This window comes from Euprymna scolopes, chromosome 29 (genome assembly GCF_053919585.1).
Source record: "Euprymna scolopes isolate OS-2025 chromosome 29, ASM5391958v1, whole genome shotgun sequence".
NCBI classification, from domain to species: Eukaryota; Metazoa; Mollusca; class Cephalopoda; order Sepiida; family Sepiolidae; genus Euprymna; species Euprymna scolopes.
This window is the reverse complement of record NC_136510.1, coordinates 43,773,899-43,801,071: the sequence shown is the minus strand read 5'-3', so window position 1 is coordinate 43,801,071 and position 27,173 is coordinate 43,773,899. Positions and strand designations below refer to the sequence as shown.

The window sequence follows — 27,173 nt, the reverse complement described above, 5'->3', positions numbered from 1 at the left end:
TTTTATAGTTTCCAAATAAAATGCAAAGTGTGTTGGGAATGCAAATATAAAGAAGTGAAGGGGAGTATTTTAGGGAAACTTCCAAAATCCTAATCCGCAATGTACTACCAAAATGCACAGTTAATCCGGATTTCATTTCCAGGTCATCCCTTTCTTTTGGGGGTCAACTTTACCGGACAGAAAATTCCTACGTTTTCATCAATTCGTGCTTGATTTTTTTTTTCTTTTTTTGTGTGTGTGTTTTTTTTTATTTTATTTTTAATTGCCCCTTTTTTTCCCTTTTTATTTTTTTTTACTTTAATCTCTTGATTCAAACATAAAAGGCTTCATCGATAGAGATAAGTTTTGATTCTTTAGTGGCCATTAACTGTTCATAGTTTAAAAAGATAAATTCTTTACAAAAAAAAACAAACACATTCTCTTTACTTTCTAACTAATATTCTTTGGTGATTTGGTACCTTTCAAGGCTATACCAATAACAGGCCAGGCAATCATGCAATTGGAGTCTCTTACTGGACGCAATATGAATTTTCTTAAATAATTGTTACATGTATGATCTTGGTATTATTATGAACACTTTGAACCAAGTATCTTTCCCCGGCAATTAAGTTTTAGAGAAACTTGGAAAAATAATTAAAAAAAAAAAAAAAATGTTTTTTTATGTCCAGTCGTTATCTAAACTCCAAAATATGCACTCCCTGACCAGTTTATCTATTAAAATGTTTTTATTCTTAATTGCTTGTTAACTAATACTATAACTAAGCTTGAAAAAATAATTTGCTTTGAATAACAAAACTTGAAGATATGCTTTTCTATATACGTTTCATCATTTTTAATAATCTTTATGTATGTAAAAATTATCCATCAACGTGTTTGTTGCTAACTAGCAGTCATCAGCATGGCTTCACTTTGGCAAGGATTGAACCCATAACAACATGGTCTATAGTATGACGTTTTACCACTGGGCTATGAAGTCTTGCCTGAAAATATGTACAGTTTTTATTGCTTAAATATTAAGTTCATATTGATATTGTTTTTTTTTTTTTATAAATGATAAATAATATAAAAATAACAAAATTAACTTGTTTAATCATATTTTTTAACTTTTTTGCAATCGTCCAACATAAGTTCCTGTTGAGCCGTTCTGTTAAATAATCAAGCACAACCCAGTTTCCACCATTACTGATCATGTTAAGTCATCTACCTAACACTTATTAACCCTTATCTCAGAGTGGCTCCTGGGCCTTGATAATCCGTAATTACCCAAGTTTAAAAAAAAAAAAAAAAAGACTGGATATCATGAATGAACTTGATTTCATAATCAGTCCACTCAGTATCTAAACAAGGAAGGTCAGACATCCACAGCATTTAAGTAGACTTCTAATAGTAGAGTTCTAGGTTACTGACGGTTAAGATTCTATGGGTCTACTTGGCGGACAGGATATGAAACCAATGGTGCATTCTTAATATCCAGTCTGCATTTAAATGTTTTTCAAATAAGTGATAAATTTCTTTACCTTTGACCCCCAAAAAAATGATTCGTGAAAGCATATAAATTATGAGTGTTATAATTTGAATATTTTGGGTAATCCTGTTTTTAATGTGATGTTGATAGTTAAGAAAAATTAAAAAAGGCATTGTAGACATCTGATATTCAGGTGTTTAAAAAAAAAAAAAAAAAGTTGCATTTTTATATCAAGAAAGTTTATAAAAAGAGCAAAGGACTGACCCAAATAGTAAAATTATAACTCAGTTTACACATTTTTGTTTTTTGTGATACTATATTTTTATTTTTGGAATATTTGAATATGAAGAAATTTATAATTTCAAGTTGAGAAACACATTTTTTTAATTACACCAAAAGCATACATGGATTAATCGTGTCACTATATGCATCAGCCACAAACTGTTTAGTTGTCTCACAACTCTTAAGTGTGGCTAGAACAAGTTTATCTTTGGATATTTTTCTGCTATATTTAGAATAATTGATTGTTGTTTCTGAACAAGTATTAGGGGTTAAGTGGGTATAATATTTCTCTGTATTTATTCAGCATTTTTTTTTTACCAATTCTGTAGACATCTGTTTTATAGTTTTTGATTATAGAAATAACATAAACACCACATCGCAAGCTATCATAATAATAGCCAGAAGATTAGCTGAAAGCACTTGAGGAAATATTACACCCATTTGACCCTAATAGAAAAGTGGATTCGTTCAAAAACTAGAACAAACCAAGAAAATGTTCTGTAGTTTTTAGACGGGTTTTAGTTTTGCTTATATATTTATAGACTCCACACTTTTTGGACCGGAACGCTTAATTGCAGATGTAAGAATCTAATCTATTTATCTAAACTAGCAGGACCTGTGGAAATTCCACAGCGGACTCTTTAATATGTAATATATTGGTGTTGGCATTCTGTGGATGTTCGGCTTAAATGGAGACATCCTAATATTATTGTAGCTCTTTTGATAAAACTGTAAGTATTTAAACTAGCAGGGACGTCCAGCATCATAAAGTACGCTTAAATGATATTTTGATTCATGCAGATTTTGTATATATTATTATAGTCAATTTTCTATTGATTCTTATATAGTATAAAGTTGTGATTTCAAAAATAAAAAAAAATATATCCATATGACTTAGGTGCATCAGTTTGACCGAAACCAAAGCTTATGAAGAATTCTTGGTAAAATTATTTATTATAAGAAATGGAAGGTCATAACAATTAAACGACAGTCACTCTGAAGAAAAAAGATGTAAGCATGACACAAAATAACAAACGTTATCGGGGAAAGATTTAGGAATGAACGAGTTGTCATATCCGTATTGTTTCTAGATTCGAAGGAATAGCAAATGTGTACCGCTAATTTTCGGCCAATGTCTGCTGAAAATTGAAAGGTTGCTTTTTTTTAATAGCAATCTAAGCAATTAATCTTAGCCATTAAATAATACATTTTGCAGAAAATATACACTCTCATCGACAGATTTGTTTCCAATTTAAACAGAAAAGAAAACTGTTAAACTATAACATAGTTCTAGGCAGGATTTTTTTTTTTTTTTTTTTGCTTCCGGTATGATCCAAAAGTTGACCGAACTTGTATCTATGATGCTGAAGATGTATCTACTCCAATTCTTAAGAATTTTGAAACTCTATGGCTATGAGACTTTGGTTTAATTTCTTTCTTAGAAGTGCACGCCTATGGAACTCTTTTCCGTTTTCCCGTTTCCCACCTGACTACAACTTGGATGTCTTCAAGTCCAACATAAACAAATTCCTGATGAACCGCCCCTTTAAGTAAGACACTTTATCAAATCTCCAATATTAATGATTACTACGATACTATCCCATTGATTACTGTACACATGATAACCCTTATCCCAGAGTGGCCTCCGGGCCTTGATAAGTGGTGACCCCCATGTAAAAAAAAAAACAAAAAAAACTTGTGACTGTACCTTACATATAAGTAGCCAGCCTACTCATATGAACATTCTCTACTACTTATATAATTGAACTAAATTCATAAAATATTAGCTTGTATATATAAAATATATGAAATACCATGAAATACCGTGGAAATAAATGCATCAAAAAGACAAATTAAACACAGGGAGAAATCATCAAAAGTGTGAGATTACCAGTTTTGGTCAAATCATCGAATGTTTTCAGAAAAAAAGATTTTAAATTGAAATATGACTCAAAAAATATAGGTGAAAATTTTTTGTCTAGATTCAACGTATTTTCACTTTTTCTGAAGGCGGTTGTTGATCCAACTGAAACGGGTAAATTTTTCAGTTTTGGTTTCATTCTGTGTTTAATTTTTCTCCTTTTTCATAAATATATAACGTGTATGTGTGTGTGCATGTGTTTATATGTTGCTATTCAAAAACTTGACAGCTGAAACAGTGTAAATATGCACTCATGAGCAAAAAATCAATAATATTAATATTTCGTGTATTGGCCAGAATAACTTTTTCGAACAATGATAAACTGTAGAATGCTGTGCAAAGCGAATGGAATAGCAGCTCCTCTTCAGTGTTCCACTTTGGTTGAGAGCATGTCTAAAAGGATTGATCTTATGGAGAAATCGAGAGGGAATGCGATTCCATCCTAAGCATTTAAAGTTAATGTCTTGTTCTGTGTTATTAGTCTCATTTAAGTTTCCTTGTTCAATTATTCTTTGTTCAATATAGCTTTTAGTGCAATAAAATGTATAAAATTTGTTTGGCCCATTTTTTTTTTTTTTTTTTTTTTTTTTGGCTCACGAGTGTATATTGCATGTATATTCTCAAAGTCTACTTGAAGTTGCAATGGATGAGAGAGAAATGATTGTTTTTTGTTTCATTTGATTATAAAGCTATTTTTTTGCTTTATACAAATAATACAAAAAAACCGACAATACATATATTGAGTCGTCTATTTAGGCAATCTTACATTATCCAAGTTTCCACTGTAACTGATATTGCCTCATCACCTCCCTAACATTTAACTCGTATCCTTGAGTGGTGTTTGAGCCTTTATAAGTGGTGACCTAAGTTAAAAAAAAAAAAAAAAAGTATATTTTATGTATCGATTTTCAGTATTTACTTCAACAGTATTCAATATGTGTAGCTAGAGCTTGGTAGTAAATTATGAAAATATATATATATATATATGAATTAAACTACAAAGAATTTTGCGCATTTCATCCCACATACGTTACAGAAGATCAAGTCATGTCAACATGATACTATAGGTTTCATCAAGCATTTTAGGTTGAGGAGCTCTTATGGGAATGAAATGCGGAAAATTCTGTGTAGCTTAATTGCTGTATATATTTACACAAACATTATTGGTTACATATATGCATACTTGTTTCAGCTGTGATTTCTTTTGAAATTCAGCATCATCCAGCGACTACTCTCGATTGGTTTCAACTGCTTCTAAAACCAGTTGAGATTAGTGGCCTGATGATATTGGATTTTGAAAGAAATTACAGCTGAAAAATGCATGCATATATAGCCAATAAAGAAAAAAAAAAAAATATATATATATATATATATACACACACACACACACACACACACACACACACACACACACACACACAATGACAGATCGTCATGTCAACATGGAACCATAGGTTTCAAGTCCAGAGAGGGCCTAGATTCATTGTTTCATTGGCCCCCAACTCTAATTAGGCCCCGTTTCTTACTGTTATGTCCGAATTAAATTAAACTTTGGTCATAACTAGTTTATTATATTCAAAATATCACATCAAAACACTAGGGTCTATGGCCTTTTTTTTTTTCCTCCGTTCTACAGCATATGTTCTAGATGGCCTCCATTTAGCTTTTGTTTTTTTTGGGGTCACCCTGTATTTATAAAATTAGGTTTTGCAACCATCCCGTAAGTTTGACCTGAATAGCAAACTGGTAGGTGAATATTTTTTTAATTGATTACCAAATTTCTCTTTTTGGTTTTTATTTGTGAGGCTGGTTCCTTGCTTTGGGCCCAATAGACTGACTATGGGTCCCAAGTACTTGAACATTTTGACTTTAGTGCTGCATGATTTAGTGTGAGTCTAATGCCATGGGTAAGTCTAATGTCACTGCGTTCAGGCAGATGCAAGTTGTCTTCATGACATTGATTTTACTTAAATGGAATTACTGTAGTGACTATATTTGCACACTACCTCACAGCAGTATCTCAAAGGTTCTCAACGTTAAATTCATAGAAATTTTACTCAATAGTTTTGGAGATTAATAGCAATATGATTTTGATCACCTGACATATGAGATCTCGGGTTTTTCATGACAAATTTGACAAAAATAGTTTTAGAAGTATTATTTTTTTATATAACTTACTAATTCATTTTAATGGATACTAACATTGACTATGAGATTTGTTAAGATTAATTAAAATGTCTTTCATTTGGTTGCACTGAAATATAATTCGGGAAAGGTATGAATCTTTCTAGATATTGGAAAATTAGTGAGTGACACAGTGAATTGTTTATAAGAGGTATTATCTTTTGGCATTAAATAAACCCAACCGATGTTGATAGGCCATAAATAATAGTTTCTTTTATTCATGAGTTTATTTTGCTTTATTTCGGTATTTTTTGAAACTTTATTAAAAAAAAATCCCCTTTAGAACAGAAGAATTTTTGCTACAGTATATGGAGATTCAAATAACTATTTAAAGAGTTTTATATACTTGTTCCATTGCTGGAGTTGACCATGTGCTCCACCTCTTAAGAAAGAAAAAAAAAAAAGAAAGTTTATTATGCATGTTGTAGACGGTTTGCATAATTCGAAGAAATTGCATGCAAAGAATGTTTGTATTCATGTTGAATCCAGATGATGCCGTAATTTATTATTTTGCGAATTGTGTGTGTAGCACCTCAAAATATTACAATTATTAGCTGACATTGCCCGGGAGTCTTTTTATTTTATTTTGTTTCACCTATTATACTATAAGATTGTTTTTCCCCTCTCCAATCGGACATCATCAGATTATAAACACAGACACCACACATTATTTCAATATGGTCATGCTTCCTGCTAGTAACTGATGAATGTTTCCAGAAGTTGTCAGTCAAGTTTCATTCAATTAATAATTTCCTCCATTAATTTCTACTAACCTTATTTAGAGCAGGTAGGAATATATTTCACTTAATCACACAAAAGAAATCTACTAACACTCTTCTATCATTCACTGGGAATTCTGTTTTATTGGATCCCCTTCTCAAAAAAAAAAGTCATTGTTTCATTTACTCAATCTGTGATATTGTCATTACATTGCAATTTGTGATATTATTAGATTGGTGCCAAAATGTTTTTTGACGTCCAACTTCAAGTTAAAAAATAACATTATTTTTGCACCAACCTAATACTTTACATTGCAACTTCCCTAGGTAAATAATTACCCCTCCCTTTTGCTTCCATTCTTATTTTCCAGGTAATTTGATTGATTGTTCAAGAACATTTTTTAAAATAAGATTATATTTGACAAATGCTTACAAAATTCATTTACGAAAAAGAAATATGACATCTGCCCATACTCCATTCCATAAAAACGATAGCAAAATTAAATATACGTTTTATTAACTAATAGTAAAAAAAAACTTAAAAAAAAAAAAACTTATATACCAGGGTTTTGCGTTGCAAGTGAAACAGTTGCATTTGCAAGTGATTTTTCTAAGTGGCGATTAGAAATAATAATATGCTTATCTTGTGTTGATTTTTTTTTTTTTTTTTTTTTCGTGGACAATCTTCCAAAACGAATTTGCTGAGTGAAAAACGTCTTTTAATTTTTTATTTTTTTCTGAATAAAATGAGGAAAGTCAAATTATTTAAACAGCAAAAGGCTTAATGGAATAATATATTATTTTTTTCCTTTTTTTTTTTTTTTTTTTTTTTTATTAACGAAGACTGTTTAAGACTGAAGAAATTCAAATGTTTATGCTTTCAAGTTTCAACATAAAATGCAATTCATATTTAGAATTACTTATTTAAAAAAAAAAAGTACAGGGAACTCTTTGATATATGTACTTGTCATGGAAAAAACATGTCATATTCCAAAAATCATATGCGTTAGTAACTGTTTTATTTGGCTAGTAAACAGGAATATTTAGTTGTCAAAGGTCAGCTAAAGATAAATTTGTTCATAAAGCCTTGATTACACACGACTTTATGGATGTCATGTATATGCATACATGACAGAAACTCTCAAACTATTATTCATATTCTGATTAGAATTGAAATAGTAACATTATTAGTAGTGATATTAGATTGTAATACTTCTATTTTTATAAATATGATTATTATTATACATATTATAGTAATATAGTAGTTACAGAATCTGTTTCCTGTTATTCATTTATTTGATTGATAAATAAATTTTTTTAATTTTTATTATTATTTTTTTTTTTTTAAATAATTGCGGTGTGTCAATGATGTGAAAAAGAATCTTTTTTTTTTCTTTTTTTTTTTTTCTACAATTATCTCCTTTAATCAGCAAACTACAGTAGAACCCCAGGATATGGCATTAATCCGTTCCGGGGTTGAAATAGTAAAGTGAAATCACCGTATGGCAGGGTCTAAGCAAAATTTTATACAGTACATATTAAAAATTAGTAACAAAATACAGTACAGGATATAATATACATGTACATGATCATATAACATAATTAACACTGTAAGACTGGGCAAATACCGTAACCAAGAGCTGGAAAAACATATTCCACATTGTAACCCGGAAAAAAAAGAAAAAAAAAAAAAAAAAAGTATCCCGGTGCCACCACAGTAATACTAATACTAACCGAACAGAACTTCTATTAGATCCAGACTGACTATTTTACATACTAAAATTTTGTACACAAGATCATTGTTAATGACCCCCCCCCCAAAAAAAAACCCTTCATTCACGTCATAAACGCACCACATAGTTTGAATTCTAATGCCTATGTTGTGTTCAAACTATTTTCACATATCACTGTTTTTATTCAAATTGGTCATCTTGAAATTCTTCAAATAAAGACGGAATATATATATAGACGAATATTGGCTGAAGAGAGCTTGATAAGGATACCTTAAACGGGCCTTATTATCCGGGCTTGAAACCGATGGTACCAATGATCTGTCTCAACTAACAACTTTCTGTACACAAAATATAAATACGCTCTTAAAATTTGGATTTTCCTTTTAATTGAGCACTCTGCTGGAATTCTTTTTCCAAAAAAAAAAAAATCATATATATATATATATATATATATATATATATATATAAACAATTTTCACTTTTCCTGTTCCATATAAATTTAATATAAACAAATTTACAAGGTTGCGACATTGCTTCAGACAAATAGTCAGTTAAAACCACAAGACCTCATCAAGCAGCTTAATGAATGGTTGCTTTCCACAGAAGAACTCAAAACCTTTTGGATTTGAGGACTGGTTTTTTCTGTGGAAAGCAATCGTTTATTAAGTTGTCTAATGAGGAATTAGGGTTTTAACCAACTATCTGTCGAAAACATTAGCATGTCCAGTGTTGCAACCTTGTAAATTTGTTTATATTAATAAAAATATATTTTGCTTTTTTTAATTTTTTTTTATTGAGCACTCCATATAACCTCATTAAATTCATTAGTTATACACACACATACACACAAGGTTGTGTGTGTGTGTGTATATATATATATATATATATATATATATATATATATATATATAATATATATATATATATAGTGTGTGTGTGCGCGAGAGTAAAATTCAGAATTTATTTTTCAAGATCCATATAAACTAATGATAAAAGCAGCCCCCCCCCCCGAATAGTCTGTAAGGAAGTAGGTTTTTGTTTATATCACGGATCGATTTCTTTATTGTGAGAGATCAGAAATCCATCTTATTTTAGCAGGGAGACCCAACGTTGCCCAGGATTGAATAATGATTTCACACTGCCATATTTTTATAGTCCTCGAAATCTGTGAAATTGAACATTTTCTTTTCGTTTTTCAATCAAATCGATTAATTACCTGCTCTAGTTGGAGACCCATCACAGTGCATTGGGAGGAAGCTTCACTTGCCTCTTTACAGTCCACAATACATTGTAATCTACATTGCACTGCAGAGAACCTACTGTTGATTTTATAAAATTAATTTTATATGTAATGGATTGAATTAAAGTTTAAAATGTAAAAATCAAATATCAAGCTTCAATTTGCTGTAAACAAAAACTTTCATTTTGAATGTGCCCTTGTCATATCAAAGAACCTACTGTTGATTTGATATGCCTGGCCTTATTGCTTGTACGGTGATAAAGGCTTGAATTTAAGTTTAAAATGAAAGTCAAGTATCATGATGCAATTGTGCTTTAAACAGAAACATTCATCTTGAACACACTCTTGTCATATCAAAGAACCTACTGTTGATTTTATGTTTAGTTTTCAACTTGTGTGGTAATAAAACTTCTCAAATGCATTTGTGATGTTTGGCTGGATAAGGTGTTAACTTTTTTCAAAATCGCCTGCTCCTTCTTTCATTGGATTATTTTGATTATCTATACTTATTGAAGATATTCCGATAGGCTTTCTAAGAACACTACCAGGCACATAAAGTACCTTTGTGTGAAATTTCATAAAAATCTGCTCAGCCGTTTTGAAGTCCATAAGGAAAAACTCACACACACAGTTCTTTTTATATAACTGTAGATATATATATTACGAACTATCCATCTGAGGTGAAGCTTTTGTAATTTTGCACGAGTTAAGAGTCGAATTTGTAAAAAAAAAAAAAAAAGAAAATAAAAATTCTATTGGTTTGTGGTTATTTTGTGTAGAATTGTTTTTCTTTTCCAACTGGATAGTACTCTTGTACAGCTTGCTTGTTTTTAAATCTAGTTAACTGAACCAGGCTGGGACGGGGTGGGGGCGGTATGATGGCTGGTTTCCTTTATCAGATTTTTATGACTGATTATTTACTTTGTATGTTAAATACCAGAAAGAAACGATTTTGTTATGAAAACATTTCCCTTAAACTGCTTAACTATCCCCCAAACTCATTTCAGATGCCAGGCAAGGTTTGGGAGGAAAAGGAGGTGAAAAGTAACCGGTTTCCTCTGACATTTTTTGCATTGAAGTCATTTTAGACATCAGTCACCCTTCATTGCTGCTAGCTACTTGACCTATCTCTCTATTTAATTCTATCCGGATGTAGGGAGGGGGACTAATGGTCTTTTAGTTGGTATATTTTATTTGCTTTTAGTATTTTATCCAAATGTTGAGTCCCCCCCCTCCCTTTCCGATGACAATAGGCTGCAATGTTGATGCTTAATATGTAACAATATTAAGATTGTTAAGATTTACCATTGGAGCACAGGGTGGAGCAGGTGCTAGTGTAATTGCAAGAATTAGGAATGGATGGACTAGCCAACAGAGCACTACCACTGTTGACCATGAGAAGAGTCTATTTTGGCATACGTTGGACAACTTTTAGAAATTGACTTCCGATTTAGTCTATCTCTTTCAAGTCTCACCCATTCTTTCAATGCGGCCATTCCATATGTTCCTATATTGTTCAGATTTAAGTTTCTTCTGAGATCATCAGAATTAAGCATGTTTTCAAGACTCACATTACACACATCAATTGTTTCATTCTCATTTCTCTCCATGTAACATGTTTTTGCTTCCATACACCATCACATTGCATACATATACTGTTTGTCAATACTTTCTAGTTATTGTTTTAAATAACCACAGAACCATATTCAGACGACTTTGGGTCTTTTTATATACATCTCTTTATATATATATATATATATATATATATATATATATATATATATTTTTTTTTATTCAATTGAGTATGTAAAAACGATTAAGTGAATTATAACACACGTGTTACATGATAAGGGCTGTCCCTTTTCATGTAAGTATAAAAATAGAGATTTAGTTAAAATGAAAATGAAATAGAATAGACGAAATTCAAACCTCGTAATTTAGGTTTAGAAATAGATTACGAGAGAGAATTAGCAAATGGAATGCAAAAAACAAACCATTGTTTAGCTTAGAGATAAAATAGTTTTAAGAAAAGGAATGTGCATTTGTCAATTCTGTTATGAAATTCAATTGAGGAATGCAACTATAAGATAATTTAATAAACATGTTTTTAACATATTGGAAATATAGGTTACTGGGAATATAGGTTAAAATTCCTTTTGTAAACAAAGGAAAAAGTTTTAGACACGCATTTCCAGAACACGTGAAAGAAGACACATGTTTTAACATGTGTATGACGTCATGGAAAATGGGAAGTTCTCGACATAGTTAGAAACTTTAGAGTAGGGGAGGGAGTCTGAGAGAGAGTCTGAGGACGACAGACGACAGTCTGGGTCCAGACATGGGAGTCGAACGTCTGGAAGCGAGATGGTCACCTTTGAAACATAGAATGTAAAACTTTGAATTCCTGAAAGCAAAGCCACTGGCTGGTTCATGGAAATAAACCCATCATGTGTTTTTATAAACGTCGTCTTTGTGTTGTAATTCTACCAAAAAGGTAAAGTGAAATTGTCATTATATGTCTTATATATCATGTGTTTTAAAATGTCTTTACATACACAATGTCTCGACATCTCATATCTACAATGTGAACACTAAGACTGTCTCAACACTACCTCCTCACTCTAAGAGCTTCTACCGAACATTTTATATATATGAATCTCTTCATAACACGAACACAGAACGCAACATAGACTCTTAATAAGACTCACTTTTAATAACTCTCTCTAAGACTCACATTTAATAAGACTCCTATATAACACACGCACATATATATATATATAAGCCTGACGAATTCTCACAAGGCTGAAACACAGAATATTCTGTGCAGCTTAATTGCCATATTTTCATAACTTACTACTATATATATATATATATATATATATATATATATATATATATAAGAAATAAAAGGTAAGATGGACAATATCTTGAAATTGGGAATGTAGACTTTTTGTTATTTATTTGTATATGCTCTGTATTTACATTGGAATTCATAAATTAAAGAATTGGTATAAATAAAAAGTGAAATATAATTGAATAAGTATATTTTCCCATATAGATATTAGTGGCCTGGCTAGACTACAGGGGAGACAACTGAAAAAGCAAAACCGAAGCTGCCTCCCAGAACACACACACACAGGCAAATTTGGACATATTTTATTCATTTGAAAATATAGTTTTTTTTTTGTTTTTTTTTAACCAATTGTCAGAAAAATATAATCATAGAATAGTATTATAATCTTCAAAAAAATTTCAAATTTTCATGTTTTATCCCATAGATCCAAAGATATGAGCATTTCAATATTGAATGGCTACCAGTATAGATATTCATATATATATATATATATATATACACACACACACAGACACACCTTTTTTTGGCAATTTTATAAATTCCAAATCTCAGCAATTATTGATCAGAATTTAACAAATGAAGGCTCATTGGAAAGGTAAATGTTTCGATCATAGTCATTTGTTTTCCTAGTTTTGCATCTGAATTACAAAATATCTGGACTTGATACTGTGGTTTCAAATGATCTGAAATATCAGCAAAGGGAAACTTGATTCCAAATATTTCTCATATGTTATATCTCCCCTATTTAGTTTTCATACATAAAGGAAATTTTACAGGGTATAGAGATTATTTGATACTGGAGATATTCATAATCGTACCGTAACAGAGGGGAGATATAATATCTGAGAAATATTTGTGATCAGTTTTCCCTTGCTGTTATTTCAGATCATTTGAAACCATAGCAAGTTTAGTTTCTCTTCCATCAAGGTTAGAGCTTTGCGGAAATATGTGCGTGTATACAGTTCAACCAATAACATAGTTTCCACTAAAACCATCATTAAATATTTAAAAGTACATGTTCTTGATTTGATACACACCCATAGTATAGCAATTGCATTGACTAATTCTTGCTCAGAACTCAAAAACTAAAGAAAGAATCAAAGAAAAGATATGATCTTGAGCATGTAGTACAATGGGGAAAGGAGTGGTTGATTACTTTTAATGCATCTAAAACCAAGCTTCTCTCTTTATATCAACATTCTGATCCGCATCTGGCATCAATTGAAATGAATGGCTCTTGTCTTCAGGAGGCCTCAAGTTTTGACAAGCTTCTGGGCTTGACCATTACTCCTGATCTTAAATGGAACACATACATCAAATCTGTTGCCAAGGCTGCTGGAAAAATGGTGGGATCTTTCTATCTATCCAGTAGATATCTCACTGCTGATGCAATTCTCTATCTATATAAGAGCCAGGTACGTCCAAGGATGGAATACTGTTGCCACATCTGAGCAGGAGCTGCTAGAAAGGACTTGTCCTGCCTTGATAGAGTTCAAAATAGACTTCGTAGCCTCGTAGGAGATGTCCTTTTCTCTTCCCTGCAACCTCTATCTCACAGAAGAGATGTTGCGAGTTTGTCTCTGATGTATCGTTACTTTCATGGAAAGTGTTCGACTGAGCTTAAGTCTATGGTCCCCCCTCGCCAAACTTTCACAAGAAACACTCGTCTAGCTGAAAACACTATCAATAATTCCCCTCACTCTTTATCTGTGCCTAAACCTAAACGTAGATTCCATGAATAAAGCTTCTTTTTTAGAACTGCACGCCTGTGGAATTGTCTTCCGTTTTCCTGCTTTCCGGCTGACTACAATATGGTTGTGTTCAAGTCTAACGTAAATAAGTTCTTGATGAGCCGTTCCATATAAGTTATCAAATTTACCGAATTTTCATTACTAATGATTACTGTATTGTCCAATTTCTACTGTACACTCTTTAACCCTTATCCTTGAGTGGCCTCTTGGTCTTGATAAAGTGGTGATTCCTGTGTTAAAAAAAAAAAAATGTCATATTATTGACTTTTACCGAAAACTATTTTCTTTTGATCAAGAGGATTATTTCTGACTGATATTTTTTTAATAAGACAATAAGTATATTACTTTGAAGAAGTATTTATTGCAGTGATATTTTCTGCAACTACATAATAACAATAAAGAATAAATATTTGTAAGATGCATCCAGTCAAAGTGCACATTTTTTTAATACAATAGATATTTATTGGTACATATATAACACAATGAAGATTCCGGTGTCTCCAAGTGAATGGTCATATCCTGGTCAAACGAGACCAGCATAACATGGTGAAAACTGTAGTGTTCACTGGTACATCAGTGTAGTCCTAGGTGGTTCAGATTTTGGAACACCCAAGAAAGTTTGATAGCCTCGTCTTGGCCAGTTTTATGGGGTTGATGCACAATTCCTGTATTCTTTGCTTCAACAGTGGCCCACAGAAAAACATAAAAAAAATAAAAAGAATATAAGAAAAAAAAAAAACAATGAACAACTCGGTCTCCAGGGAATACACATACCACGGGTGCTGGCTTGGTCAACCTTCTCTTCCTACTTGCTGTCTCCTGAAAGAAATTACTCCAATGGGTAGCATTCGTTTGTGATTTAGTCCCAAATTCTGTACGCAACAAATAAATGACTCCAGTTGTAAGTCTTTGAGTTTTCTTTTATAAAGATTAATTAATAAATAAATTCTGACTACAATAGTGTTATTTTATAGTTATGAAAATTGGGGGGGGGTGTATGTGCAGTTTCTTTTTTTGCAACAACACAGCCTACTTAGATAGTGATTCAAAATAATGTTTTTCGATGACCAATTGTCTCCTCTTCCCTCTCTCTAGAGGGGCGGATAACTCTCAACTTCAAACCAGACTCGACTTGTGAAAATGCTCTGTGCATTTTCTTATAAGGAGGTGACTGTGTGGGCTTGAGAGGTTTGGGTTTTTCATTCAGCCAATCCATCTTCATAACGTCAAAATTGGATTCGCCCAGATCATTATGTTGGAGAACGGTCGCCTGTTCTTTTAAGTAAGTAAAAATGAGATAGGATAGTCCCAGAATTTGAACCTGGGAAGCTAGGTTTGGAATTAAGATTCAGGAGAGTTTAAAATGGAATGTAGAATTACCCATTGTTTAGTTCACATAAAATAGTTTAGATATCTGTTTATGTGAAAAAGGAATTTGATGGTGCAATTCTGTTTATGAAAATGAAATGAAATTAAATTGAGGTTATCTAGATCCGAACAATAGAACATGTTAAACATTTTTGTAAAATAGGTTAGTCGAAAATTAGGTTAGAGAATTCTTCTTTGCAAGCATGTGTGAATGATGCATGTGTTTTGGGCATGCAGTGACGTCATGGCTAAGAGATGAGTTCTCAATATAGTTAGAGCTTTAGGAGACAAACAGGAGAGTAGTCAGGGTCGGTCAAAGTGGAGAGAGAGAAGTCAGTGCCGGGACAGGGTCGGACAGACAGAGCTGACATCCACCTTTGGAGGCGAAAGGTTGGAAATTGAAATCACGTAGAAACTTTGAATTCCTTGATGCGAAACCATTGACCGGTCAAGAAATAAAAGGACGTCATCATCATTTTGTAACAGCTGTCTAGTGTTATGTTATTCTACAAGCAAGGTATTGTGAATTTGTATTTATAAGAACTTGTGTATAAACTCATCTAATAATGTGTCTCTATCATCTTAAGAATGCGTCTCCCTCTCAGTATTAAGTAATGACTGGTTCCTTCTTTATGATAAAAGAACTGAGAATCATCGTCTCAAAAATGTGTGTTAAATGTTTATAGAAACACTCCCAGAACTGTCAGAATTGTATAAATGTCAATCTCTCTTCTATCTATATATCTAATCCCCTCTCAATGTATATTACATGTTCCCGTCTCTCCTTTAAAATGTACCCTGTCTCTATCTCTCTAATATGAACACTCTAAGACGAACACGCAACAACAAATATATAATTGGTCATCTTAATAAGACCAACAACATAACAATTATGTAAAGGATGTATAGTCATATAACAGTGAAATCTCATTGATTCTAAACTATCATTGCTTTCGTACAGCACCTGGAATTCCCAAATTGTTTATCCATCTGTTACTGACCAGGTTCAACATTGCTTAACTTGGGTGATCTAATGAGAACTGGTGTCAATGTGATTATGCTGTACACACACACACACACACACACACACACACACACACACCTGAAGTTGATAGAGAAAAAAACATAGTAAGCCAAGATACAGACGTACTACATATACCAAAATTCATTCATTATTCGAGGGAACTTCTTGAGTTTGCTCTTGGCTTGCTTCGTAAGAACATCCACTGAAACTTCTGATGTTATGCTTAAATTTGGCAATTGAAATAATCTTTATTTAGAATAGTACAGCAAAAAAGAGTAGAAAGTGAACCTTAGGTTTACTTTTAGCAGTCTTGAATCTCTTGCTTTACTTATTTTATCCTTTAGTTCTCACATTCTATGTGAGAACTCCTGGGTATGGTGGCCCTATGATATGGGTTTTTTCAGGTTACAATGTGGAATACAATGTCTTTCCGGACCTTAGTTATGGTATTTGCCCCACCTTATGGTGTTATTTATAATGTTATTTGATTATATACTGTACTGGCATTTGTTACTAAATGCCGTATCCTAGGGTTCTATTATATATATATATATATATATATATATATATATATATACTCTAGATATATCAAATTTCAAGTTTATAGACTAAACATTCAGGGGAAGTTTGGTAGAGACTTTTTACACACGCAGTGACATATATATATATATATATATATATATATATATATATATATATATATATATATATATATATATATAACATTCCCATCTGCTAAAACGTTTTCATCCTGAATTATATGCAATTATAGAGATGTAAAAACTATGCATTAATAGAATTTAGCATAGTAGTTAAATGGAACCAATCATCTGATAAGAAAACATAAAAAAAAAAAAATAATTAAACGTTCGTTATTCAAAGGACGATGAAAATTAGTTAACCTTCATGTAATCCATTAATAAGAAAAGGCAAACCCAGAATTATTGACATTCTCACGAGTAACGGATTATTTAACCTGGTGACTTGATGGTCAGCAAAAGAAGCAGAAGAGAAGTGAAAGAAAAAAAAATGATTTGTGATCCACATTATCTTTGACTGGGGCAACGAATCGATTATTATTTTCATATTAATTTTTGGAAATTGAATTTTAACGTTTACATTGAAGTCAATGTAAACGGTTTTCCAATTCAGTTTTAAATCATTTTTAGGTACCAAAATTCAGGGATTTCTATTTAAAAAAAAAAAAAAAAAAAAAAAAAAAAAAGAAAAAGTGAAAGAAGTTTTATGTGTAAGGATAAATGCAGTACAAGTTTATTTTGGCTGGTGCCATGTGCATCAAGAAAATATACGTGTATATCTTAATATATAAATGGGAATAAACGTGAAGGTGTGTATATTATATCCTTGTGTCGTTAGTGAGAGTGTGTATATATCAACTGTGTACATATGCTTGGTAAATTGTGTGTGTGTGTGTGTAATGTACTAGTGTTTGATTAGCAGCATTTATATGCTCACATTGTCCTTAGTAGTTTATGAACATCTATCATTGTACTTGGCTAGGGGCCAAGCTTAGCATTTGAAGATTTACTCCTGTACGTCGGATATTGTAGAAATTATACAGGAGCGGGGAGAAGAAAGCTGTGTTTCGGTTTTTATAGTGCGAGCAGGTTTTTTACAGTGAGTATACTCTTTGATTGGTTGAAAGAAGCTGGTGATTCTTGATTTTGTCCAATTAAGAATTGATATGTAATACTATTGGAGCACATATCAAAAACATTTTATAAAGTAGTTTATGATTTATTTGTGAAAAGTCTTCCTGAAACTGGCTACATCCATAGCTTTAGGGGTCTGTAACTCCCTCCCAAACAATGGCTATGACCATGGCCATTTCATGATACAGCTTATGAAGCATGGCGGGAGGCTTACTGCAAAATGTAGTTATTTTCAAAGGTTTTTAAAAGAAATTAAGTCAACAGTATTTGAATTTTTATAATTTTATCCTAATTATAAAGTAATTTGTATCAAGTCTGTTTTCACAGATGCCGCTGATCATGGCTCATCAGTTCCCCTTGCATTCGGCCTGTTTAACTATGATTTCTTTGCAGTATAGTACCTATAGTAGGTTTCTTAGTCATTGTAACCTAATCGGTATCATTTGCTTAACACAATGAAGAGTTGGCCAATTCCAGAAGAAACTATCAGGCTGCTCAACAATTCACCCATCACCTATCTGTCGTGTCTTCACATACCCTGATCGGGGGATGGGGTGGGGCTAAGTGGGTGCTCAACCTTGCCCAAGGGTCTCCCACTGACTAAGATACCTTATTGCTTCTGATGGTGGAAATGCTTACACCCTGCCACTCTATACAATATCTAGTATTCCCAAATGGTCACCCTTCTGGTACTGGTTGGCTCATCATTGCTTAACTATAGTGATCTCGTAAGAACTAGTAAGTCAACATGATTATGCTGTATATTTGAATATACATAAAATAACATTCTGACTTGTGCCTGAGGATAAGATGTTTTTAAAGGTATATATATATATATATATATATATATATATATATATGAAAATACTTATGTGGATTATATTTTACTAGGCATCTTAATTACTTAATTTTCTTTTTAAATAATAACCAGTTTTCACAAGAAAAATATGTATTTTTATTTAACACATCTTATCCTCAAGTACGAGTTGGAATGTTTGCAACAAATTATTTTAAAGGAAATACCATTGAGAAATTATTTTAAAAAGATGAAAGTGAAATATTTAAAACTTATAAGCATTTTAAGTTACTATAAATATCTGTTCTGAGCAAAGTAGCCATCTTTGGTTCATTTGCAAATGGCTACTCTGCTCAAAATCGATAATCACAGAATTTAAAATGCTTCTGATATACATTCAAAATGGCGTAATCTAAGCAAATAAGGTAATTGCAGCTTGTCTTCCAATTTTCGAATTTTTTTAATCATGCCCAAACGCATTTTATTTCCTTTTGGTGGATTGATAGTTGCTATTTCTTCTGATGAATTAATGGCAAAAAAGATTCATTGATTGATTGATATAATTCCCGCTTTTTTTACTTAGTAAATATCGAGGAAACCAATGCCAACAATAGAATCTTTTTTTTTTTTTTTTTTTTTTTGTTTGTTTGTTACTGGATGATTCATTTATGTTTGGTTTGTGATTTGAAGTTGATTGGATGATGGTGGTGATGATGATGATGCTTATTGTTGTTGCATGTTATTTCACCAATGTTGATACTCACCGAATGTCATTGTTTGAATGTATTCATTACGCGCCAAAAAGCTGCTCAAATCCGTACACACTGACATTCGCTTTTATTTACATTGGCTTTACTTGTACTTGGATTTGCTTTCTTTTGCTTTTGTTTCATGGAGGAGAAACAAAATTGAATTGTGATTTCGTAAAAAGTATGCTGTTTAATTTAAAACAATGACAACTTTCGAACTGTTTCGGAATTTTTTTTTTTTTAATATAGATGAAAACTGATCATTTGGATTCTTTTGGACTATTTTCATCTGGCTCATTATTTTCACGTTTCGGACAATGTAACCTTTCATCTTCTTCAGGCATATCTTTTCAAACTAAGGAACCTTTGTCGAACACTGGAACCTATACAGAAATTTTGAACAGGATTCTTTATTTAATCCATGAGGGTAAAGCGTTCTCATTCCGTCAGCCATTGCCATGTCTAGAAGTGTAGATTAAGTATCTTATCTGAAGCTATAATCGTTTGTGGCAAGAATTGAACCTTCAGCCTCTAGATCATCATCACTTAGAACTGATTGTTAATCAGTGCCTTTAATTGATATTTCTACCTGATTATGGCTGATGCAGCGAGGGTAAGCTATCCTCAGTGATTAAAATAAAAGGGTTCCATTTTAAATTTTGTGCGGATTCCGGAGTTAAACAAAACATTTGAAGAAGGTCGGAGTGTAGATCGTCTGAAATGTGAAAATAACTAAGATAAAAAAAATAATAGTCTGAATAATTCAGTTTTAGTTTCTCTTCTTTTTTTACTTTTGATGAGTAAGGCAATAACATGTTGGTTCGTTAAGAAATTTCCTATTTTTTTGTTAAAATTAAAGTAAATTGGAGTTAATAACAATTCAATTAAAATACCTCTACAAAGTAATATATATATTTTTTAAACAAAAGTTGATGGTGCTCCCTCTTTTTTAATTGGAATTTTGGGAAAGATAATGGAATTGGTTTTGTAGTGTTGGTAATTACATTATTTTCGGCAGCCTCATAACTCGTTTCCCTTATTTTGTCCTTTAGTCCTCATGTTTCATGATCAATGTTTTTGACAAAAGAAGTGCTGTTTTCTCGGTCAGAATCTATTCGTCTAATACTTGTTGGCTAATATTTTACCATAAAGTTTTTTGGGGACTTTTTTAAGCTCATTAAACATCAAATGACTTCATGTCTTGTTTGGAGTGATTTCTATATATGTAAAAAAAAAAAAAAAAAAAAAAAAAAAAGGTGCTTAAAATTATACCATACCCCCCCCCCAAAAAAAAAAGACTTGTAATATTATGCTTGAATGTAAATTTCCACAGGCACAATATATTGTATGGCAATTTTACTAAATCAAAACCGGAAGAAAGATTCTAGACACAAATATTTAGTAGCATAAAGGGACATAAATTGCAAAAATGTTCTGTTTGGAGTGAATTAATTTTATCCATCCAGGAGTGAATATTTTTCTGGTTTGTCATAAAACTTGATATATGCAAAAAAACAAAGGAAAAAGAAAAAAAAAAACTATAAATAAAGAGGGAATTTTATTTGTTCTTAAAGGATAGGTGAAGTGTTCTCTAGACTTGGTAGACAATCACTGTGGGATGGTGTTTCAATAAAAAAAAACACAGGTCTCCATTACCGCCTTGGTTTGGTTTCGGGGGAAGGGCATTCGGCCTATAAAAATCTTGCATCAACTAATGAAATGACTTCCAAAGAAATTATCAGATTTCAGATTATGTAATTTAAATAATGACCTGGCCAGAGATGGGTTTGAAAGTCAATTTCTGAAAGCTGTACAACAACTGTCAGTGTGTGAAACGAATATGATGATAAAGGGTTTGTTCAAATGCAGTGAACAACCGTTTATCATCATGATCCATGAGGGTAGAGTGTTCTAATTCACTCCTAATTCTCAGAGGAGGGAGGTGCTTGGTTACAAGATTTTGTTAGCATTAGGCTCCGAAATACTGTACACAAAGAGCTCTCAAAACCCTTGCATACTATATTGTATTCTCTTGTTTGAAATTGGTCAATAAATCTATATATACCAATATATATTTTCTACCAATATATTTTTTCCTATATCTAAGCTCCACCTGTATGTCAAGCTTTGTATTATATTGAAAAATCTCCATTTAAAGAATCCTTATATACTTCTTTGATCCCCTTATATATAAATTTCAGGATTTATTATATTTTCTAACAAATCTTGAAATATATTTGTTCAAGTTCTATGTAATGCTAAAATATCAAGCTTGTCTTGTATAATTGAAATTTGATCACTTTGGGAATCATTTTTTTTTTATCTATATTTAATTTATATGTATATTAATGTGCATGAATTTGTTGTAAAACGAACACTACGCATTTTGCTTTTTTATTGCATTTGTTGGATCTAAAAAGTAGGGCTAATTAAAGGTTTCCTGATTTCATTAATCCTCAAGATTAAAAATAGGGCAATGGTCAGCTGAAAAGAATTCCAATATTCATTTCTATTAAATAATTATCAACCAAAATCAATATCGTGACATTTAAATTCTCCTTAAAGATAAAAGTAAAAAAAAAAAAAAAAAAAAAAAAAAAAATTTATATCTCCAAATTTTTTTAGATGAGGATTGATAATTTAGGTTATTCGGACTGCTGTTCTCATCTTGATGTTATCTTCAGTGTCCTCTGAACTTCTTCATGCGCATCTTGTTGAACTTGGAAATCTGTCTAGAATTTTAAACTAAATGTATTTAATCCACAGAGAGTAGATTGCTGTCATCCCATCAGCCATGACAGGATAGAAGTCGTATAATTTTGGATTATATACTTAGTATCACCTGTACTAAGGATTGATATTTCGAACTTTATCTGTGGGCAGTGGAAGGTTCAAACTGAACCTTTTACTTAATACATAGGATTAATAATAGATTTAAGTTATTAAGTAATAATCAGTTCTTAGTGGGTCTCTTGAAGGTTCAAAGTTCGATCCTCAGTACAGGTGATATTGACTTAAGAATATAATTGCTTAAGACTCGTGCTCAATCATGGCTGACAGAACGAGAGCATGCTATCCTCATGGATTAAATAAAGAAGTTCCGTTTGAAATTTTGTGCAGATTCCAAGTGCAACAGTAAGGTTTCTGTGCTCGACAAGATGCACCTGAAGAAAGTCAGAGGTTACATTGGCCGAAGTGTTGTGAGAAAAAAAAATAAACCCACTTAAAACGAGATCAATAGTCCGAATAATCTTTAATATCAATCCTTATCTAAAAAAAAAAAAAAAAAAATCAAGACTCGATAGCATTTATCTTATGAATAATTTTACTTTGTTCACTTTAAATTAAAAAAGTGATTTTTCTTTTTGCCACTAAAGAATTTAAGCTATCTCTGGGTGTGTCTCCTGTGCAAGAACCGATTTCAACCACCTGGCATCAAAAATTATAAAATTTAAATTTAAAAAAAAAACAACAACTTTGCAATTAAAGAAACAAGACTAAAAAGTCTTTTATATTTTTCTCTCTTTTTTTCTTTTGCTGTCACTTTTCGCGGCTTTACAGCTGAGGCTAACCAGTTTTGGTGGTTCGGTCACACTTGGACACACACACAGTCTCACCTACACAGCAATGTGACCACCCTAGAGGAGGAGATGATTCTAAATAAAGAATTTTCACAGGTAATATTTTTATACTCCACCCTAAGTAAATATGTATTTTTGACGATTTTAAAATCATTTTCAAATCATGTTCCAAGTAAAAAAACATGCACAAAGATGTAGTTGTTTACAGCTGTTTCAAGGCAGTGTTTATTTTAAGTTGCGTAATAATATTTGAAGTAAAATAAACACAGCACTGAAACAGTTGTGAATCTTTTGTTTCATTTTACTTCAGTTGAAGTTCTCAAATTAAGCTAACACTTGATCTCTATATTATACACATAGATATTCGAATATTCCATTAAAGTTCTTCACATCTCAAACATTAAGTAAACAAGTTGTGAACATTATTTCCCTCTCCCTAGTTGACAATTTAAACATGTTATAATACATATTTCTTGTGGTTTCTTGGTCTTACTGGATTTCAGGTAAAAAATTAATCTAGTCTGGTGGAGTATCCGGCTTCATGCGGTTACTTGAGGTAACATCACTTAGAGGAGGTGCACCATTCCTTGTAAAAGCCAGTGTGGGTTCGCCATACAGAGGAGATCTTATTTGGGCTGCAAATCTTATATTTAGTTGGGGTTTATTTGTCAGGAAAGATTTCCTCAGGTTATCCTGACAAACCTCTTTAGAGAGACACCTTAGACACGAGTGTCTAGTAGGCATTCAAGTTTTGTGTATGCGCTTTATTTCGAACATGATTTGAAAATGATTTGAATCATCAGAACTATATATATATATGTATTCAGCTCTACTCCACAGAATGTTGAGCTACTGGTGCTTGCAAGTTGATTGTTTTTTTATGGGTAACTGAATCTATTTTCTAATTGATTTAATTTGAAAGTTTGGGTGCATTTTATATATATATATATATATATATATATATATATATATATATATCTCAAATCTCAGTATATTTAAGTAAATGTTGCTTTTTAAAAGATGTATGTGTTTTGCATAGATATATATTTCTGGAGCATGATATAAAAAATTTTTTAAAAAAACTATGAAGAGATAGCTCCATATATAATACAGTATTTGTCTCTACAAAACACAGGTCTCTTAATAAATACAGCAACGTTTACTCTATAATATACATTTCCTATCCATATATATATATATATATATATATATATATATATAGTAATTTATAAAATATATATGGCGATTAAGCTGCACTGAATATTCTGCGTTTCATCCAACTATAGGATTCGTCAGGCTTATGCGCGAATTCTGTCGTTGCTTCTTGTTTTTATACATGTTGAGGATTACTAGTTGGCCACTCAGCTTTCTAGTATCCATCGCACCCCTTCCTACCAGCCAATGGGCATGCATTTTATCAAACAAAGGATCTGTTTTAGAGCTAGGTTAGTAGTTTTAGGTGGCCGTTCTGCTTCTTTTTTTTTTTTTTTTTTTTTATATACATATAAATATACCTATGTGTACACAATAATGCACATATATATACATATATATATATATATACACACATATATATATACACACATATGCGTGTGATCGTTTATGTATATTCATGTTTATTTAATTTATTTATTTGTTTGTTTTCTATTGTTATTGTTAGTTTTAAAGCTATTTTGTGAACACAGTTGTTTGCTATTTCCCGCCTACAGTTTAATAGATTTTGAGGTTCTTTAAAGTACAGGATAGAAAATTTTTCATGGAGGCATAATTTACATGGGTCGTCTAAATGTCTGCATGTGGTAGCTTGTCTTATTATTTTCCATTCGACTTCAAAACCCGATACTATGACCACAAAAGCACATTCAAAAATAAAAAACACCATATAAAAACAACACTAGCGAATAAATACTGGGAACTCAAAGAAAGCGGACATTCGCCGGTAGTCGAATGGAAAATAATAAGACAAGCTACCACATGCAGACATTTAGACGACCCATGTAAATTATGCCTCCATGAAAAATTTTCTATCCTGTATTTTAAAGAACCTCAAAATCTATTAAACTGTAGGCGGGAAATAGCAAACAACTGTGTTCACAAAATAAAACTCACTCTAGGATAGCGATACAAAATAGCTTTAAAACTAACAATAACAATAGAAAACAAACAAATAAATAAATTAAATAAACATGAATATACATAAACGATCACACGCATATGTGTGTATACATATATATGTGCACTATTGTGTACACATAGGTATATTTATATGTATATAAAAAAAAAAAAAAAAAAAGCAGAACAGCCACCTAAAACCACTAACCTAGCTCTAAAACAGATCCTTTGTTTGATAAAATGCATGCCCATTGGCTGGTAGGAAGGGGCGCGGTGGATACTAGAAAGCTGAGTGGCCAACTAGTAATCCTCAACATGTATAAAAACAAGAAGCAACGACAGAATTCGCGCATAAGCCTGACGAATCCTATAGTTGGATGAAACGCAGAATATTCAGTGTAGCTTAATCGGCATATATATTTTATAAATTACTAACTAGCTCTACCTACGTATTGAGCACTTTTGAAGTAAATACTTAAAGTTTACGCATAAATCTATACTTTCGTATAGTAAATTTATGTTAATAAATGAAATAGTTATATATATATATATATATATATATATAATCCAGGAGACAGAAAAATGATGAATTCACAAAGATAATATAAATATATATATATATATATATCCTTATCCTTAAAATACAATTTAGGAAAGGATAAGGATATATATATATATATATATATTTATATTATCTTTGTGAATTCATCATTTTTCTGTCTCCTGGATTTTTTTATAAAAAACAAAAACAAAAAAAAACCGGTTCCTCTAAATATATTCTTGAAATTCTTGGAAGAAACTGATTGGTCACTCATATATTGTATTGAGAGTAGAAAGTGAACCTTTTTGACCTTTAGTCCCCACATTCCATGAGCGATTTTTCTTACAAAGGGAACACAATTGTTGTTTCCTGAGTTAGAATTCATTCATATAACATTTATTGTTGGTTAGTTTTTGATATGGAAGTGAAAAATTTTTTTTTTTTTAAATTCTTCATATCAAGTGACTTCATGTCTTGTCTGGAGTGATATCCATAAAAGAAAAAGCCTTTAAATTCGGGGTTTGATTTTGACATTCACCATAGTTGATCATGTGGTTTCGGTCACTGTTGTAACAAAAAGAGCCCCCCCCCCCCTCCCCAAACAAAATCACAATTGGAGTTTAAAACAAGTGACAATATTTTATTTTGAAAGTTTACAATGATGCTTTGCAATTAAGACAAACTTTTTTTTTTTTTTTTTTTTTTTTTTTGCTGCTAACCAAACTCAAAGGCCTTTTTTTGTCTCTCAGGTCAACATAGACCAACTGAGCTCCTCTCTCTATTTTGCTCATCCATCATTATTGATAAAGACTATGAACGTCATTGATGATGCTGTGACAGCACTGAGTTGATTTGGATTGAACAATTTTCCATATGTCCAGTAATTGATGCTTATTTTGGGATCTTCTGTGTTGAATGCATCCATCAATACTGCTAGTACATCATGCTGAAAAGCATTGGGGCCAGTACACGGTCCTGTTTAACATAGTCATTGGCAGCCTCTCCATCATTCCATCGTGAATCTTTCTGACGGTTGAGATGAATTTGTCAGGACATCCAAATTTGGCCATGATCTTTCATAGACATGCCCGGTTTACAGTGCCAAAGGCCTGTGTCAGATCAACAAATGTTATGTAGATGTTCTGGTAATGTTTTTGGCATTTTTCTAGAGTTGATGAGC

At 31.8% G+C, this 27,173-nt stretch overlaps 1 protein-coding gene across 3 annotated transcripts in view; it reads left to right on the top strand.

The window, feature by feature from the left end:
* LOC145252623 (bifunctional heparan sulfate N-deacetylase/N-sulfotransferase-like) overlaps positions 1-27,173 on the top strand; it is a 196,980-nt gene that overhangs the window by 99,500 nt on the left and 70,307 nt on the right. For 2 of the 3 annotated variants that reach the window (XM_080112347.1, XM_080112348.1), the window contains exon 4: positions 23,321-23,436. The exons of the other annotated variant lie outside the window; for it this stretch is intronic. In XM_080112347.1, coding sequence (XP_079968473.1) covers positions 23,321-23,436 — 116 coding nt within the window. The remainder of the gene's footprint in view (positions 1-23,320; positions 23,437-27,173) is intronic. 3 annotated transcript variants of the gene reach the window in all.